The sequence below is a fragment of the Pygocentrus nattereri genome, chromosome 9, assembly GCF_015220715.1.
Source record: "Pygocentrus nattereri isolate fPygNat1 chromosome 9, fPygNat1.pri, whole genome shotgun sequence".
Taxonomy (NCBI): Eukaryota; Metazoa; Chordata; class Actinopteri; order Characiformes; family Serrasalmidae; genus Pygocentrus; species Pygocentrus nattereri.
Genome location: NC_051219.1, coordinates 28,946,713 through 28,967,552, shown reverse-complemented (window position 1 = coordinate 28,967,552; position 20,840 = coordinate 28,946,713). Strand labels below are relative to the sequence as shown.

Sequence of the window (20,840 nt, the reverse complement as noted above, 5' to 3'; positions counted from 1 at the left end):
GAGTTTGGAGTCTGACTGTTTGAGGCTGTGGACAGGTGTCTTTTATACAGACAATGAGGTCAAACAGGTGCCATTAATACAGGTAATGAGTGGAGGACAGAAGAGCTTCTTAAAGAAGAAGTTACAGGTCTGTGAGAGCCAGAAATCTTGCTTGTTTGTGGGTGACCAAATATTTATTTTCCACCATAATTTACAAATAAATTCTTTAAAAATCCTGCAATGTGATTTCCTGGATTATTTTTCTCATTTTGTCTCTCATAGTTGAAGTGAACCTATGATGAAAATTACAGACCTCTCTCATCTTTCTAAGTAGGAGAACTTCACAATCAGTGGCTGACTAAATACTTTTTTGCCCCACTGTATATGTCTCTCATATACCATCTGCCAAGGAGACCACTGTCATTGATCACAACTTGTCTTCTGGGTGCAGCCTATCAGAATACATTCCTGAGGTTGCAATCTTTGTGCAAAACCAGTATGTGCAGCAGAGAATTAAAGCTGTGTACAATGAAGACCTTATAAAACATCAAAATTTGAATCTTTGAGTCACATCAGTGGTCAAAGGCCACTCTTCAGTTATTTAATTTTCAGTAAAATGGAACTTTAACTTTCTTCTTTCTTACACAAGTGTAATATTATATCTCATTTCTGCAGAAATACCTGTTGAAAATGAATAACTTGATTTATTGACAATTACATAAATGAAGGGTGGTCTGTAATTTTCGCACAGTACTGTATGTCACCTCAGACCATAAGCAGCAGTACTAAAAAATGTGCAACAACTGCAAAACGGCATTTTTTGATGAAATACTGTTTACTATAATTAGCTGAAAAGAAGACTTCATTGACCATTCATTGATCATTTTTACAATATAGCCTGCTAAGCTTTACTGACTTTGGTTCACATAATCAAAGACACATATACTGTATGATCAATTGTGAGAACAACACAGACTTCACCAACACAACCAGTTTTTCATGTGCCTTTATTGTTTCATATTGTTTTAATTCATACATCTGTTTAATTTATTCAAGAGGACATTAGGTAATGTTCACACACTAGTTTTTCAGAGAAGACCCATAGGCCTCACTACTCATCAGTTTTATTATGTTAGGTCAGTTAAAAGATAGATTGTGTCACTGTCGATTTTCTGCTTGTTCTTCTAAACCAAAGAACATGGCACAAAATGAGATAAAAAAAAAACACATTTTGATTTTAATTTAAATAAATAGAAATCAATGGGTTATCAAGAAGTAAATATAAGGATGGAAAACAAATTCCAAACGCAGCTTTTATGAGAAAAAAATAAGTAAAATAAAAAAAGGAACTTTAGTTTCCAGTTGTTTGAGTTACTCTCCAGGCACATAGACTTCGCACATTTACCACACGGTGACATGAGCACTCTTTCACAGGTAAACACAGACCAAGTTAAGACCTTTACAAAGTGCAACAAAGAGGCTTGCCTTTTTCAGAGAAGATGTATGTGTAAGGTTTGCAGGTGAGTTTGGGTTTGAAAAGGCTCATGAGAAGACTGGTGATGGTGTCATAATGGTCCAGCTTTAAGGCAAAGTTAAAGGGGAATTCCACCAAAATTCTAAAATGTATAGAATTCTAGAAATTACAGTGATTAAACAGGTTCTATAATTAAATTCATTGCCACACTTCCTGATTGTAAACAAAACATAAATGCATAGCCAATTGCAATGAGAGTGCCCATATGAGCAGTGCGTTATAATATACAGACAATCTAATTAGAGGAGACAGTTTGCTGGTTGAAAACTGAATGGTATAGTTTGTACATGGCGGCTGTTTTTTGTGTTACCAGAAGTCTCACCTCTTGTTGGTAGAGGCATAAGTGGGATGCACATGCATAATAGCTAAGACAAACTCTGTTGAACGGGAGAAGAAAAGTTTATTACCTAAAAGTTAAGGCGTATTGTTATTTAATATGATATTTTTAATTGAATTGACTTCATTTTGGCTAAAAATAGTATACAGGCTAAAGACAGCAAAGGCAGCATGGGGCATATTAGCTTACGAACCCACAGATGTGTTTAGCAGGACTTATTTTTACCAGGCAAGCAGTAAATTCTTAAATGGCTGTTGACTTTACAGCCCCAATCTAAACAACTTTCAAGCATTTGTACATCACAAGCCCATTAGTTTACATCTAGTGATTATTTTACCTGATGGACAGCTGCCAAAAACACACAAACCTAAGCTGTATAGCAGCTCACACGGCAATGCTGAGCATTTGATTTGGGCAGTGAGGAAATGTTGTATATCTCACACCCCGTGTAGTTATAGCTCACAAATAACTGACTATGAATAATTGAGACCAACTTCCATGAGCATTGGGATTCAACAAAATATCTGAATGAAGATATTTGTGCACACATGAAAGCCTATTGTTTGAGTTTGACTGTGATCATTTTTTTATGGATTCAATTGATAATTTTTTCCTAGCACATCCAACATTGTACAGCTCTGCTTAGACATTCCTTAACTTAGACCTTTGCCACTCTGCTGTGGTTCTCAGGTTCTGATTGTTGCTAACAGATCTGACATTTCATTAGTTATCTATTGGAGATATTCACAGATGCTGTTAATCGTCCGCCAGAAAAGGAAAGACCCAAACGCACTGTACAGTGCCAAAAAAAGCTCATAAACATCTTAGCATTTTAGCTAACTCATGCAAACTTTCAAAATCTAGTAACAATCCCATTTCAACAAGTATAGCTGGAACCACAGAACCATGGGGGGTTGTAGTTTATAGTGTTTTCCAAGCTAAGCAAACAACTAATCTTATATTTACAATATTACGAAAGATAAAAACAGACAGCAAATACACTATGCAACTCAACTGAGCAAGAATTGTCATATCTCCAAGAATATTGAGGAGTAGTGCAGCTAATAAATTTAAATGATTTTCTGCAATGTAAGAAATCAATGATGGACAAAGGCTCAGTAATGTCTCTACATGATGTAATGGCTGCAGAAGAAACCAGTCTTTTCAGTGGAATTCCCCTTTAAGATCAGGCTGTGACAGATAACGAAACCCACAGGTGCATCGCTTTTGTGGAATGTATCTAAGTTTGATGCTCAGTGATCCTACAAAACTACAGGAACTCACAATGATTGCCAAACAAATGTACAACTACTCATTTGTGCAATAAGCAACTCGCAAAGTCTTTCAGTCTTATAATCATTCTGATGATGTAAACTTGCACAAATAAATGAGATATGGGACAGAAAACTCTAGGCATGCAGGAATGTTAGGTTGAGAAGGAGATGTTCAGCTATATTCCCTTTAGGTTGGACTGGAACACTGTGGCAGTGTTGTTAGAGGCACAGAAATCTCTCATTATAGACTGAGATACTAATTTTTTGGGGATTCATCTGAATTATTAGCAAAATCTTAAAAGGAATGTGATCAAACGCCACCCCTTACATGCCAAAACAGCACCTCCACAGCAGCCATTCATATTGCACGGGTACCATCTGTAGTTCATCTTTCTTTTAAGAAGTTTCAAGAATTGCACTGAAAAAGTAACAAGATGAATGTACATAATTCCACATAAAATAAAAGAAAATAAAATGTTAACATAATTTCACCTTCCAGTTTATTACTTCTGGCAATAATAATAATATCTAATATCCAATAGTAGCATTTTCTGTTCATGTGGAACTGATACAATCCATACATTTGAACTGAATTCAACTCATCACTTTTTCCAGTGTGCTTGCATTTGGAAAACTGGTTTTCCAGCCAACAACAAGGGCACAGCCAAAGGATCCCTAATGGTCAGTGGTGACAAAGGAGTTTGTAGGGTGGAATTGGACACAAGAAGCTAAATAAAAATCTCTTGTAGTTGGCAACTGATTGTAAACCCTGACAGTTCACAGTTTAAGTTCAGTTAAAGGTCTAACAGAGGGAGGGATGCAACACAGTCAAATCAACCACAGCACAAAACAGAAAACCTCTAACTTTGCAACAAACATGGTTCCATTTCCATCTCCACTACTTCACATTTCACTTTCCCTCTACTGATTTCCATTCCTTTGTCTTACAGCCTCACTTACAATCACAAAAACACCACCAGGTGCTTATGACATTTCAGATGGTTTTTAAATCAAGCAGGCTAATGCAATTACCTTAAAGGGGCACACCAGACAAACTTCTACATCTGTTGTAAACATGCCTACTTGCCTCCAACAGCGGTGCCACAGGAACATCTAGAGTGAGATATTTCTAATTTAAAGGCTAGAATAACAGCCCTCTGATGATGCATCTTGAAGGTACATTTTAAAGACTGGGCTTGCTGGCTGACGCAGAAGAAAGTCAGACTGCTAACGTTACTGCTGGGAAGATAAATATCACATATGTATTTTTTATCTTCTACCTCAGAGGTTTGCTTTATCAGTACGTGAGGGTTTCCAATGTTTGTATGATGTTTTTGTGTAATGCATGCTCAGTATTGTAGTGAGAGGATACAAAACTATGAATTCTGTCAAACTGATGAGGCTGAAGGGGGCAACGCTGTCCTAAAGAATATTACATAACATGAAGAATCATCTTATTAAATAGGTCGGAATGCCCTCTTTAATCATAACCACAACCATAACCCTAACTATAATGTGGCCTTCCACATACCAGACTTCAGCTGACATGGCAACACCAAACTCTATTCGTTTCTCCATCTTATTTTACATACTTCACATTTTCATCTTTATGGAGAACCCAATTCCATCAGTCACAATAGCTGGTGACACCAACAGCAAACATCTTTCCTCTACAGTCATACAGTACAGCACAGCATGGAGGAAATGTGTGAAATCACAAACGCATGACTTTCTAGGAGTCAAGGCCAGAGCTCTACAGGGAAAAGTCGATGTCTGAGTGTTTTTAAATGCAAATGCTTCTGAATAAAATGGACGAGGATTTGTGTAATAATCTGTTTCCCTGATTTCTGAAACAGTTAACGGGGCACTCCAGCCAAAATTAAAGATGTAACCATCGATATATGTGATGTAAATATGCCCACTTCTCTCCTACATTGGTGCACAGTAATCTCTATAGTGAGATTTTCCAGTTTAACGATAAAATCCCCCTTCTGATGATGTATCTGTAAGGTGGGAGGACCGTTTTAAAAACTAGAAGCGGATATTTGTTTTTAGATAGCCACGGTCACATCTGTATTTATTAGCCTCTACATCAGGGGACATTTTTATTTGAGGGTTCCCAGTGGATGCATGACATATGTGTAATGCATGCTAGATACTGAGTGAGAGAACATTGATGGATAAAACCACAAGGAGGATACAAAATCATTTCTGTCAAACCAAGGAGGCTGCGGGATATATCGCTGAGCTAAAGAGTATTACATAACATGACAACATATTTAATGTTAGTTTTAAGCCGGAATGTCCCTTTAATGTAAGCTATGAACATTGCACGCTAAGGGTATTAGATATTATAAAAAACGGACCATTGCAAGTGCTGAATAAAGTCTTAAAATGATCATTTTCATTTTATATGTGTCTATGAGAATGTGCTGCATATCAACATTTTAGATAAGCCACTCCGGGGAGTGTGTATGCAATAATTTCAAGTTCAAAAAACTATTTTAGGACAACCACATATGTGAACTCTGCATCCATCCATAACCACCCAGCACATCTCTCACCACGGTGCACTACGGAATGCTCAAACCACAAGGAACTAAACAAAGACATGGAAATGGTAGAAATGTACAGCATGAAGAGTGCAGCACAGACAGGCAGAAGATGAGAAAGGGAAAGTTGAAGAGAGAAGGCTAAGTGTTTGTGTCTGTGTCTGCATGTGTGGGGTGAAGGTAGAACTGGGTGGGCTACGGGGGTACCAGGGTTGACAACAGCATTATGTTCTACAGGTTCAAACTTCTATTCAGGATCTGCCTGCTTTCCTTTTCTTCTGTCTTTCCCTCACTCCTTGTCGTTTTCCAGAGATGACCCTGTGCCCTGCCCCGTCACTCAACCTCATTCGACCTTTCACCCCCACACACACTGCGGCCCCCGCACCCTCACTGCTCGTCTTCCCCGAACACGTCGTTCTGTTTCCGCTTCATGTTCTCAAAGTCAAAGTCAGTTCCCGTCATGCGCTTGTAGATGTCCTTAATGTCGTTGCAGGTTGTCTCAAAGTGGGTGGTGGCGTCGTACGCTCTAGAGCAGAAAATCTAGGGAAGAGGCAGAAGAAAGCGCATGCTTGGTTACCATAAAGTGTTTAGATTATCAGCAGGGCCTGACAGACGACAGTTTTGCCACCGACAACCAATACTGATATTTAAAGAAGCTAAAAATCAGACAACTGATATCAGCCAGTGTAATTTAATATGGTAAATATGGTCAAGACTCATTTGTCAGTTAAACTGATAAGGTCTCAAAGGGGAACTGCACAAAATTTTCAACATCTCTGTATAATTAAAAGGTTAAACTAAGTGAGAATTGTTCTCAGTGGTGGTGATAAGAAACTGAGTTTAATGACTCTAAAGGTCTCTCACAGAAAATGATTACATGAAATGGCTCTGGATCTGTTTTGTTGGTTTCATTAAGAGCAGTCATTTCTACACACACACACACACACACACACACACACACCTGTGGCTATTCAATACCAAGAACATCCATGGAAACTTAATATTGAACTTATATGTTATTATATATTAATATAAAACTTATATATATCACAATATATAAATCAGGCCTTAGTTACCAGGTCTTAGTGATGCAAACACACTGTAATAGTGTTAAGGAAAGCATAATGCTGCACAAAACTATAAAAAGTATGATACTGCACATGAGGCATTAAGAGGAATTCCATCAAATAAAAAAAAATCCCCATAATTCAGATACGGAGATGTACACAAAATCATTCAGTCGTTTGATGTGAAAATGTACTTGAGTGTCTCTTCAATGTACGTGACATTTGGGGATGTAGAGGCCTCTCTGGTGGAAATGTGTAATTGCATGCAGCAGCATGTGGAAGATCATTTTGTAAAGTTGGTTCTGCTTCTGACCGCTTCCCTGAGAGGATAAAGCTGATGACTGTGAGCGCATTGAAAGGGCATTCAAAGACAATTCCAAGAGAAGGACGTGCCTTCCGAGAATATGAGTGAATTATCCGCCATTATTATCATACCCTCATCAGTAAAATGTTGATTTTGCATTTCAGACATTTAGCCCGAACCTTCCTTTTGAGCCTGTGAGTGTGATGTGAACACTCTGATCAGATACCCCTGAATTTTAACTTATTATTTCAGGCTTTGCAGGGCGACTTGCAGCAGCACATCTACGCCATATTTTAGTTTGTTCTCTTTTCAACTCTACTTCTTTCAGTTTCAGCAAAAAATCTTACATAATGCTGCTTTAAATATACACGTCTCAGACAACATTTCATGTAATAACTTTCTGTGAGGGAACTTTCTTTTAGAGGCCAGACGTCGAGTTCCTGTCATCTCCTCTGTGAACAATACTAACTTTATCAGTTTCTCTAGAACAGAGCATTTCAGATCAAAACACCCTGAATGACTTTGTTTACATCTGAACAATTTAAATATACAAATATTTTGAACAACTGAAGGAGTTCCCCTTTCAAAAGCACCCACATATGAATATGTCACAAAAATCCTAACACCACTCAGAATGGACAAAAATTTGTTGGGGCCTGTATTAACAGACAGGCACTTAAAATCTGCATCTGCAGATAAAATCAAGCTAACTACTTCCCTACCATGTATTCACTTTAGCCATGTCAGAACCTTTGTGTGAAACATATTAGAGATAAACGTTTGTGCTAATAAATAAATATAGATGATGTGAACTTTTATCATAACGTTTTTGTGCACAGATCTAAAACAGAACTGTGAATAGTGGCTCAGGTTACTGTATAACCTGGAACAATGAACACCCCACATTCTGGCTTGTTCATTCACTTTTATGGTTCTCGTTAACGACTGTAGAATAGCTTCATAAACAAAATGATTCAGATAATGATTAATAAAGAGTGTGACACTGACCTGACTCTCTGATCCATCATCTGACGGCTCATACAGATCGCTGATAGCCACAAACCTGCAGAACCAATCAAACAGTGTGACGTGTGAGAGAAACAGCAGAAATCCCTAGAGGCAATGTCATTTGACTCTCTCTGTGACCTAGTCTGGTTTATGAGTGTCCCCAGGAGCCAAAGGCTTTAGATACACTCCTTCAAGAACAGATCTCAACTTGTAATCAACATTCTCAAAGTTTATATATATATATATATATATATATATATATATATATATATATATGTATGTGTGTGTGTGTGTGTGTGTGTGTGTGTCAAACGGGTGCACATGAATAAATTCAACACAACTGCTCTCTTTGAGTTTACTTCTTTCAGTGAGAACTGTGTTGATGTAACACATAAATGTGCAACCAGCTGACACATTTGAGTCATATAAATTCAAAGCACCCTCTTTTAGAGTATTGCATAGCCAGGAGGAAACATCTCCAGATCAACGTCTTTTTGCACAAGATGTCAACAACATTTTAACAGTTAAATGGCTACATTTAACATGGGCATCTATTCGTAAAACTGCACAACTGAGGAAAACCCCTTGAAGAACAAGAGTTACCAAATGATATATACGTAACTTAAAAGTTTGTAATCACTGCTTTTAATAACATAAAACCAATTTACGTGTGGATACATGTATAAAATGATTGTAATGTGATTTTAACACTCAAATAATTTAACATGTCAAATAATTAACAGGAACCTGTGGAAAATAGAGAAATGTTAGATGTGTCTAGACTAATTAACAGACCTGCAGATAAGGTTGAAAATAAAGTAAATGACTAGATAGAAAACTACAGTAAATCACTTAATGCTACATTATGTAAGTTCTGAGGATTTGGAGACCTCTCTGGTGGAAATGTGTAACTGCATCATGCTGAAAGAGTATTAAACGAAAACTCTCCAAAAAACGTAAAATTTATTCAATATCAACTACCAAATACACCTCCTGATGTTTAGTGTGTAATATTCTACAATATACAGATTATTATTGAATAAAAAAAACACACACATTAATTTCACAAATAGTTCCAATCTTGGTAGTGTAGTTAGTAAATAATATATATTAATATATCTTAATATATATATTCGTTATTCTACCTTAAAAGCCAGCATTTAAAACCATCTTCTTCTTATTAATATTATTCATGAACAGATTATATCAGGTTTCCTTTTATACGATGTGCTTTAAAGTTATGCTTTTAAAATGAACATAATCATGCTGATGATGCTTCAAAGGTGATAGGTGCTGGGAAAGAGAACTGACAGACCTAGTGGACACATTTTAATCAGCTTACTAAATAATTACAGGAAATTACTTATCATTTTAAAGCTACACTATGTAAATTTTGGGGATTTGGAGATTCTCTGTTGGAAATGTGTAATTGCATGCAACAAGTGGAAGAACATTTTGTAACATGGGTTGTGCATTGAGTTCCCTGACAGGAGATAATTACCAGCGCACTGAAAGAGTGTTCAAAGAGATCTCAGTCAAAACTTGGTCAATTAAAAGCCAGAGCCCTTCACTACAATGATGGAAACACCTTACTTTGGAAATGTGATTTATATGTTTTCCATTTAGAATTTCAATAAATCGGTTAATGCTAAAGGCATGTCAGTCAAAGCCTACAGAGAACGCAGCAATGGGCCTTGTTTGCGTGATTCACTGTGGATCTGCTGATGCACAAATTATTTAAACACAGCTGTGCTGAGCAGCACAGTAGAGCGAAGAAAACAAACAGCTTTTTTATAACTATTTCTTATTTTCATTATCTTTCAGATTATTTCTTAAGTGTTAGATTTCGATGCTTTATTGATCTGTTTAATCTGCTTTTTTGGCCCAAATTTTGGCTTTTTCTCTTTCAGCCAAAAACTGAACATTTTATGAATTCAAACCTTCTTTAATGAGGGAGAAGGAAAGGGTAAAACACTGACTTCTGGTCGATGGGCTCCAGAAGCTCCAGAGCGGGTTGGATCTCAGTCTCGGGGTCACTGGTCTCTACTGTGGTGCTGACTATGGCAATGTACTTGCCCTGAGCAGCCACATTATGAGCATATGAGATCATACACACATATATATCTAAAGAAGACAGAAACATAATTGTAAATTCTTGTTCATTTGTGTCAGAGAAATAAAAAATAAGAACAGATTCTTCAAATATAAATATAAAACAGAATTAGATCACAGATTCATCATAGTTAATAAAGCTACACATTTTTGAAGAAATACTGAATTGATGAACTAATGGAACAAAACAACCCAAGAGCAAAAGGATGTTTTAGAAATGTACTGGGAGATTCATAGAAAAATTGTACATCAACAAACTAGGACCTCCTTAGAAAAAGGTGCTCTTGTAATTGGGTTCTGCTTTACAGTACTTTAAAATTTGCACATCATGAGAATTTTCCCCCTTTACTGTGGTCTAGGCCTGGCTGCATGAGGTCACTCACCAGAGTTGCGGTTCACTTGGTTCTGAGGTATGATGATCTGACAGGAGTTGGCATCATTGGTGTTCTTGATTGGATGGCTGAGAATACAGATGACACGGATCACCTGACCAGCTTTGCGCACACGGTCCTGAACATAACTGGGGTCACAGATGAGCTGCTTGCAGCGAGCGACCTGATAGGTCAGAGAAGAACAACATAAAACCATCAATCAACAAATCAAAATAAACAGCTCCTTGAGGCGTATCCAGAAAAGAAATTTTGGTTCTACTGGAGGCACTCTTGACTTTCATATCCTATATGTTTACGTTATTTTACCCTGAGGGAAAAAATATGTGGGTTTATTAACAAAACAGTCATAATCCATTTTTACGCAACCATTTTGAATCATCTAGAGCTAAATTTTCTTTGCTACTGTTCTATTAAGACTCATATATGAAAACAGTCTCTTTTCTGATTGGCTGCCCTGCATTGTGCCTCATGCAAAAACACCCTTTGCTGAAATACTACTTATAGCTTCATAAGCAAGGCTAAAGTGCTGTACACTAAAGAGGTGAATAAATAAAATTATATATATATATATATATATATATATATATATATATATATATATATATATATATATATATATATATATATATACACTGCTCAAAAAAATAAAGGGAACACTTAAACAACACAATATAACTCCAGATAAATCAAACTTCTGTGAAATCAAACTGTCCACTTAGGAAGCAACACTGATTGACAATCAATTTCACAGCTGTTGTGCAAATGGAACAGACAACAGGTGGAAATCATTGGCAATTAGCAAGACACACTCAATAAAGGAGTGGTTCTGCAGGTGGGGACCACAGACCACTTCTCAGTACCTATCTGCTTTCTGGCTGATGTTTTGGTCACTTTTGAATGTTGGTGGTGCTTTCACACTCGTGGTAGCATGAGACGGACTCTACAACCCACACAAGTGACTCAGGTAGTGCAGCTCATCCAGGATGGCACATCAATGCGAGCTGTTTCAAGAAGGTTTGCTGTGTCTGTCAGCGTAGTGTCCAGAGCCTGGACGCGCTACCAGGAGACAGGCCAGTACACCAGGAGACGTGGAGGAGGCCGTAGGAGGGCAACAACCCAGCAGCAGGACCGCTGCCTCTGCCTTTGTGTAAGGAGGAACAGGAGGAGCACTGCCAGAGCCCTGCAAAATGACCATGTGTCTGCACAAACGAAAAACCGACTCCATGAGGATGGTATGAGGGCCCGACGTCCACAGATGGGGGTCGTGCTCACAGCCCAACACCGTGCAGGATGCTTGGCATTTGCCAGAGAACACCAGGATTAGCAAATTCGCCACTGGCGCCCTGTGCTCTTCACAGATGAGAGCAGGTTCACACTGAGCACATGTGACAGACATGACAGAGTCTGGAGATGCCATGGAGAGCGATCTGCTGTCTGCAACATCCTTCAGCATGACCGGTTTGGCAGTGGGTCAGTAATGGTGTGGGGTGGCATTTCTTTGGAGGGCCGCACAGCCCTCCATGTGCTCGCCAGAGGTAGCCTGACTGCCATTAGGTACTGAGATGAGATCCTCAGACCCCTTGTGAGACCATATGCTGGTGCGGTTGGCCCTGGGTTCCTCCTAAAGCAGGACAGTGCTAGACCTCATGTGGCAGGAGTGTGTCAGCAGTTCCTGCAAGATGAAGGCATTGAAGCTATGGACTGGCCCGCCCGTTCCCCAGACCTGAATCCGATTGAGCACATCTGGGACATCATGTCTCACTCCATCCACCAACGCCACATTGCACCACAGACTGTCCAGGAGTTGGTAGATGCTTTAGTCCAGGTCTGGGAGGAGATCCTTCAGGAGACCATCCGCCACCTCATCAGGAGCATGCCCAGGCATTGTAGGGAGGTCATACAGGCACATGTAGGCCACACACAATACTGAGCCTCATTTTGACTTGTTTTAAGGACATCACATCAAAGTTGGATCAGCCTGTCGTGTGTTTTTCCACTTTAATTTTGTATGTGACTCCAAATCCAGGCCTCCATTGGTTAATAAATTTGATTTCCATTGATGATTTTTGTGTGATTTTGTTGTCAGCACATTCAACTTTGTACAGAACCAAGTATTCAATGAGAATATTTCATTCATTCAGATCTAGGATGTGTTATTTGAGTGTTCCCTTTATTTTTTTGAGCAGTGTACATATATATATATATATATATATATATATATATATATATATATATATATATATATATATATATATATATATATAAATACATATATATATTTATCTAATTCAACTTAATTTCTCCCTAACTGCAAACCTCTCTGTAACCCAAACCTTAATCTGAACCTGAAACCTAAACCTAAAACCAACCATAAACTTGATCCTAATCCTAACCTTAATAGGCCACACACATCCTTTATCAGGGAACACACTTTAAGATGGCTTTTTTCTTCTTAACTGTAGTGTACACTATCTATTTATTTGCTAAGTTAAACCAAAAAATACTTTGCAGAGGCCACATTTTGTTTGAATTTTTGTCATTATGTTACATTTAGCACATAAAAATGCCAAAGTGTGTTCTCGGCAGGGAGTGAGTTGACTTATTAACACTTAGAAAATCAATAAACCAAGTCATATGGCTAGAGTGCTCAAACGTTTGCAAGGTTGCCATACTGAGATGTACGTATAATGCATTTTATGATCAATGTTTAAACTTTGACACATTTTTTACTGGGGATTAAAGTTCTGGTGTCCTTAAAGTTGAGATTCTCTTTTTGGTTGTATGTTTTTTCAATACAGGTAATAAGCATGTGCATGATATGATAACCATTCATTTTTATACTTTGGTATACTGTGAAACCAGTTCACTGTCCATAGCAAAGAATCTCTCACCGGTAAGTAAGAATAGCAGGCACAGGCCTCATATGCATTGAAAACGTAAATAAATGAATCTCAGATACTGTACATTACCTCTCCTTCAGACTTCACCCCCACCACACGTCCATTCTCCATAACAATCTCATCCACCGGCTTGTTAAGCATGTAAGTTCCACCATAGATTGCACTTAATCTGAACAACAGAATGACAAATAGTAAATATGGAGAAAACTTTAATTCTCAAACTGGATGAGTTTAGAAATGTCCATGCAAAAAAATGTGTGATTACCTGGCGAATCCCTGAGGCAGTTCTCCGAGCCCATACAGAGGATACAGATATGGGCTTTTCCCATAGCGAGCCAGTGATTCACTGTACAGCTTAATGCGGTTAATGGTCTCAAGACAAGGCTGATCCAGGTAACTGAAAGAAGGGGAAAGAGAGAAAGCTTAAAGAAGTTGTTCAAATTTATAGATCCCCCCGCCACTTACCCTAGGGCTGTGCCTGGCAACTGTTAATTAAATTGCCTTGTTAACAGACCCATTGATGATAAAAACTCATTCGCCACCATTAAAAAAGAGTGCTGTTTATTTATTGATTTATTTTGTGCAAGTCACAGCTAGACAGCAGAACTGTCATACATAAACACATCTTTGAAGGCACTTTCTCCTTCTGGGTCGCGGGGAGTGCTGGACCCTATCCCAGCCGTCATTGGCTGGAAAGCAAAATACACCCTGGACAGGTCCATAAACATAACTGAACTTTTAAATATTGATGTGATATCTTACATTAATATCACATTTACTGTACCAAACATAAGTGAGATGGTTGCAGAAAAGCTGTGCTGGTTAAACACTCTCTGCTGCAGGCAGATATCATGCCTGTACAAAAGGCTGCCTCTGTGGAACAGTGCACATATTAGAACATCCTCAGACCACAGCATCAGGTTTCAGACTGAAAAACAACCCCAAGCTTGGGAAAAACACAAAGACAAGTCTCAGGGGCAAGGGGACATTTCAAAGGGCCTCAGGCGAAATAATTTCAGAGGAGAAGGTGAAGGGCTAAGCTAAGCAGCCACAAACTCTCAGATGGTAAAGTTTATGACATTTGTAAGTCCCTTCTTTTTGCCTACATTGCGTACAGTTTGGTTGCCAAATTAAAGATGACTGCATGCTACAACCACAGGTTTTACTAAACTATGCTTTATTATGTTCTTTCTTTTGACAAAGACTAGGACTCAACTCACATATCACCGTATTTAATCCCATGAAGGCCAGTGTAAGAGACTGTTGGAAAAATGACCAGATGACACAATACACACACACACACACACACACACATTTTCTAAGCCACCTCTCCCTCTGGGTCGCAGGGGGTGCTGGAGCCTATCCCAGCAGTCATCGGGCGGAAGGCAGGATACACCCTGGACAGGTTGCGAGTCCATTGCAGGGCAGACAGACAGACAGACAGACACACACAGTCACACCTATGGGCAAATTAGCATGTCCAATTGGCCTGACTGCATGTCTTTAGACTGTGGGAGGAAACCGGAGTACCCGGAGGACACCCACACACTCAGGGAGAGCATACAAACTCCACACAGAAAGGACCCTGGTCGCCTGGCCAGGGAATCGAACCAAGGCCCTTCTTGCTGTGAGGCGACAGCACTACCCACCTTGCCACCGTGCCTCCCCCGACACAATACAGCTAAAGAAAAAGAATAACCTCCTCACCCACCAGCCTGGTTTAACCACTTAATACAGTTCTACAAAATGGTTATACAAAACAGAATCTGTTAGCAGCACAGGCCCACTTACCTTAATTTAGCAAAGACATGTTTGCTGTTGACTATTCCTGGTTATTTACAACCTTGTTAAAAATGGTTCTACAATGCATCTACTGTTACAAGCTTGACATCATAACAACACAAACTCTTTTTTGGCACTATATAGAACCATTTTAAAAAGGGTTCTATATAGAATCATATACAACCATATTCAATCTAATGAACCATTTCACCTGGCAATGAACCACTTAAGCATGAAATGGTTCTATATAAAACTCATGGTCCTAAATAGAACCATTGCCTTTCCTAAAGAACCCTTGAAAAACCACCTTTTAAGAGTGTATATAAGCCTTTTATGACAACTCACATAAACCTATATACACAGAAAGTTATTACACGAAATGGTTACGGATATGCTGCCTGCTACGACTGTTTTGCTATATAGTTTAAAACCCATTTAGGAAGCAGAGGTGCATGCAGGGTGTTATAAAGCAAAATATTCAAAATATTTTGAATACATTACCATTTTACCACTATCAACTTTAAATATGTGTAGGTTCACTAGTGGTTTTGGATAGTAAATGAAATATACCACTGCAAAGAAAGATAAGTTGAAACAAATTGTTTACATTTCAACAAGCAAAATTTCAACATGCAGAAAGTGTCAAATAATTTGCTGCAATTTCCCTATAATGGAATAATATATATAATATAATCTAAAATGATCAGCAGCGACTTTGTGAGTCAAGCACTGTCTCTTTCTTATTAATATTTTTATGCACCGTTGCCGGCACTTACTCGTCTGTCCTATAGAGGGCCAGAGCGTGGCCTGTGAAATCGATCACATCTTGTCCCAGGTCAAACTTCTTATACACGTCTCGCATGGTGGTAGTTTTAGGGTCCACTCCCTCAAAGGTTTTGGGGTCATTCTCATCAAAGTTGGCCACAAAAACCAGGAACTTCCGGAACCGTCTCTTCTCAAACATGCCCATCAGATCTGCACACAGACAGAAACAGAACAGCATAGCAAGGCAATTCATGAAATGAGTTTTGTAATGATGGTCAAAAAGAAAACTATGGAGGTAAATGAGTCTTCAGTAGCCCACATTACCGGATAACAGTAAAAGTCTAAAAGACTGATTGGCAAATTATGGTGTTTGATAATTAGCAGCTCACTAAGTATTATACAAGACATTATATAAGAGCATAATTATGTATGCCGGCCAAGAGAGAAAAGCCTTGTGCTTCTGAGAAAATAACTGCCGCATGTGTAGTCAGGCATTTTCTATGAAAGACATGCGTGTCCAGCTCTTACTGAGAAATGTTATTGCCACGTTATTACTGTGGCATTGTAAACTGCAAATAAATAGAAAAAAGAAAAATGAATAATGGATTGAAAATATTAACAGTTTTGCCTGAAATACGCAGCCCCACCCTTTAGATGTGAAAGAGAATGTAATTTTAGGGGTTAGTCAAACTCACTGGAAGCAAGAGCCTCGGATTCTGTAGAGGGCACCTTGTAGATCTTCCCTCCTTTATACACAAAACTGCCTTCCACCACCTTAAAGTCCAGATAGCGAGTCACTTCTGTATACAGCAGCATCTTCACCAGCTGGCCTGCACAAATGAAGCGATACAAACGTGTATAAAGAAAAGAAAAAAATAGTGTTCTTTTTTCCACATTTTACTTGACAAGAAAATTTTAACAAAAAAAGTTAGAAGTGTAGATAAACAACAGTCAACAAGGACAGATGTAAATTTAATTACTTATGTAAATAATTGTGTAATTATATTTAAATTAGAAGGTTCCTTCGTAATAAAAAGACCCTGATGTAATTAAAACGTCATATAAAGCACTTTTTTATCTTTTTATGCACACAAAAAGTAACACAAAGACATAAACCCACTGACCATTGGCCATGAGGAATTTGGGGATGAGGTCGACATTCCAGTCCCTTCCTCTGCCCATGGACTCTGGCGGACTGTCCGGCAGGCCGAAGCGCTTGTATAGCTATGGTTAGACAAGCAAAACAAACCTTTTAAACAAATCTAACCCATCAAAGCCGTGAGAGACTAGACCAGGCTTTGAGCCAAGCCAGAGGCCAGGCAGCAGGAATGGTGGATTGTTCTACTGGCACTGAGTCAAGCAGCCTGTATGATATCACTGCTCTCTACCTGATTGTGTCCTCACAGCAAACATAAAAACAAACCAGTGACGTTTCAGAGTGATCAATGACATTCTGTACTTAGCATTAATAATAGCAAAAACCCACAAGATGCCACAGTTAAGGGGTATTGTTAGGCAGATAAAGTGGCTTTGAAAATATATGCAGGTTCACTGGAGGTTTTTGGTATTAGGTAAAATTGTGATGTGTGTTGTAGACATCACAACCCCTGGTTCCTATCACCGCAACTGTAAAGAAATCAGATTCAGTGAGTCTCTTTAGTGAAACATTTCACATCAAATGACTCTGAATAACTGTTTAAATCATAATAATAGACTTTCAACAAATTTAAAAGCAGTTTTATAACCAAAAGTAGCAGTTAAAAAATGAAATCAAATTTTAGACACAAATTTAATATAAGTATTTGCATTAGCATAGCATATGTCTGCTTTATGGTCATTTTTATTTTTTTGGTTTAAATACATTCTGGAATACAGTGGAATCTGAATCTGTCACAAAATTACAATACTTTCAATTCCACTACACCTTCTTTGAGGGTTAATGATGCTTGTGGATTATTTAGTGGTTGTTTACCGTAAAATGCGTTTTTGGATGCGTTTTGTGTACATACCTCCTCCAATGGTGTGATGGAGGAGCTCTCCCCGCCATAATAAGGGTTCCTGTCCATGTGCAAAACCTTCTTTCCATTCACGGACATGATCCCCGACAGGATGCACTCCTGAACACATACACACACAAAAAATCATAACAAGAACAATGTGAATTCATCATTACTTCAGTTAACACCTTAACACTCACAGACATCCATGTCTAAGGCTTATTGTTCAGCAGTAATATGGAAATTATGAAAATTATTAATTTCACAGCCTCTTAAACTCCTTAGAACCACCTGTGGATCCAAAACGCACTTTGTCATATTCTTCATAACTTTCATATTTCATAAGCTACATTCCTTATAACAGAAAAGGCTGAAGAATTTTTTGTCTACTGAAAGTTGACCCATTTTCCCACAAATCTGGGCTATAAAATATATACAGATGGCATCTCTTCAGTGATCTGCTCTGTTAAATGTATTTTTTATAAAATAATACAGAGTGTGTAAGATTTTTGGCTTTCAGCAGTAAATTGTAAGCATATAGCAATATGTGTATGATCATGAAACACATTTTCTGTTACTCTGAGGGGCGATTTTACAAATAAATAAACCAAATAAAAATTTGCCTTTATTTCATGCAATTACTGAATAATTTGCCTTATGATTTGGTCATGTAAATTCAGATGGAAAAACCAAAATATACCCTGAAGAATATGAGGTTAATACATTATAGAAATTAGTAATAGCAGTGTGGATGAAATTTTATATCTATGAATAATAATAACAATAATAATAATAATAATAATAATAATTTGATCTATACCGCATTATGTAGCAATCCTCTGTGCTTTACTGAAGAAAACTACCAACACAATAGAAAAGCTCAACTCTACAATAGAACAGAAGAAGAAGAAAAAGTGGACTAAATGCATGTCTGGGGGTTAAAGAAAACACGTTCAGCACCCTGAGGTGGGACAGCACCAAACATATGTGCTCTAATGTCAGGTTCATAACAGAGAAGCCATGTTAGAGGGAAGAAACCAAGATAGAGGAACTTGGGGAAGTACCCTGCACTGCGCAGCCAGCACAGAATGGCTCCCAAACGCACACAGATCAGCTGGCAAACGCTGCGAAGAGAGGTGCACCCTGGGATACGGCCAGTCCCCCAGAACCCCACCCTTGGAAATGTATGTGTACAGCAAAGCTGCTAGATTTCTCCACTGCTACCCTGCAATCTAATGCTCATGTCCTATAATCGGTCCTGGCTTTTGCACACAAGCTAGGGCAAAAACTACAACAATATACACTGTTCTGCTCGTGTTGATTAATCACGACTGTATAATTACTGCTGACTAATGCTACTCTTCCACAATGTCATGCATCATGTTGAGAAAGAGGAACTGCAAATGGGGAGACTGGCTGTATATTTTCACATTTTTCTCCATAAGCAATAAGCTTCATCAAATATACAAGATATCTTTTATATGCAAAACATATATGTTCACTAAATAATCTCATTAATCCATTTTGAATTAGAAGGGCAAGACAAGAGCACAACACTGAATTTAATGCAGCTGAATCACAGCACAGGGTTTTTGTTACAACACAGCAAAAGGACAATAGAGACTTACATTAAATACAATAGAGTGGCACCATAAATGAAGGCTGCAGTGCAGCTGTCTGAATATGCTACGTACAGACAGGGCTTATTTCATTCAGCTAACTGCAGAGAAAAATAAAGGGCGTGTTAAAGGGCCTCAGCAGCCCCACGTAGCATCCATCCTGAATAGAAAGAGCTAGGCCTAACGTCAATCGAGCATCAGAAAGGCGATAAAGGACAAAAATGCCAAAATGTCAGATGCAGTAGCGCTAGAAGTCGATCCCCTGCATGAAAAAAAATGAATGAATCTCATTCATAGTTTCTATGTTGAGATAAAAGGCCGTCAGAAATCAATTGCAGCCATGCATCGTGTATAAATCTCGTCCAAGGCTTGTGTTTGTGTAGGACAGAGCTGAAGTTTCTAGCATCTGCATTAGTGTCGACATTACATAATGCATGGCTAGCAGAAAAAAACAGACGTGGCTGAAGTTGGCTTCATATCCGCCAGGTTCTGTTCGAATTTTCCCGTTCCACCTTAAATGGTGCAGGAGTTACATTCTGGCGCCTCAGGCACTAGAATGTAACTGCTGCACCATTTAAGGTGGAACGGGAAAATTCGAACAAGAAGCAGACCGTAGCTTCGTACTTAAGGACTCTATTTCACGTAGCAAGCACGTTTGTTTGCAACCCATTTCGCTCGGTTTTCTTAAGACCAGCTGTTTTTTCCCCTTACCGTCAGTCCAGTGCCCAAAACGATCACATCATATTCCTCATCCATTATGAACTGTGTCTTCCTGTCCTCTGCGAGAAAGTGTCGAAGGCTGAATGACACACCTCAGCAAATTTCGGCGCAGGTCAGATCGAAGATGTTCTACCTTAAATCGCGTCAGCTGAACGTTTTAAGCCCTGTCTTTTTTTAAAAAGAAATATTTAAAGCGTTATTTCGCTCTGACTCGTCGTCGTGTAACGGCGTTGCTCCCAACGCAGATCCTTCCGCGTCGACAAATAGGGCGCCGCCCTAATTCCCCCTCCCTCCCTGCGGAGTCCCTTCATCCTGACTTGGCGTTGTTGGTGTTAACGTGAATATTATTTATTGTTTTTTTTTTTTAAGAAAATGTATTAAAAGCGCACAAATCATCTATTATAATGCACTGGATGTTGCAGCACTGTTAGCACTACTGTCTTTGACTAGCAAATTGTTCATTTTCCTTCTTTTTTTAAGTCATGTGACGTGACACGT

At 38.6% G+C, this 20,840-nt stretch overlaps 1 protein-coding gene across 1 annotated transcript; it reads right to left on the bottom strand.

Moving 5' to 3' along the window:
- Window positions 1-969: 969 nt before the first annotated feature.
- On the bottom strand, window positions 970-20,610 carry LOC108427800 (rab GDP dissociation inhibitor alpha). The gene is made up of 11 exons (XM_017698289.2): window positions 20,334-20,610; window positions 18,016-18,123; window positions 17,131-17,230; window positions 16,702-16,836; window positions 16,018-16,216; window positions 13,725-13,856; window positions 13,529-13,628; window positions 10,551-10,722; window positions 10,035-10,179; window positions 8,056-8,110; window positions 970-6,216 (listed from the first exon to the last, which is right to left on the bottom strand). The coding sequence occupies exons 1-11, from the start codon at window positions 20,376-20,378 to the stop codon at window positions 6,064-6,066; spliced, it is 1,344 nt and encodes a 447-aa protein (XP_017553778.1). The 5' UTR covers window positions 20,379-20,610; the 3' UTR covers window positions 970-6,063.
- Window positions 20,611-20,840: the final 230 nt, after the last annotated feature.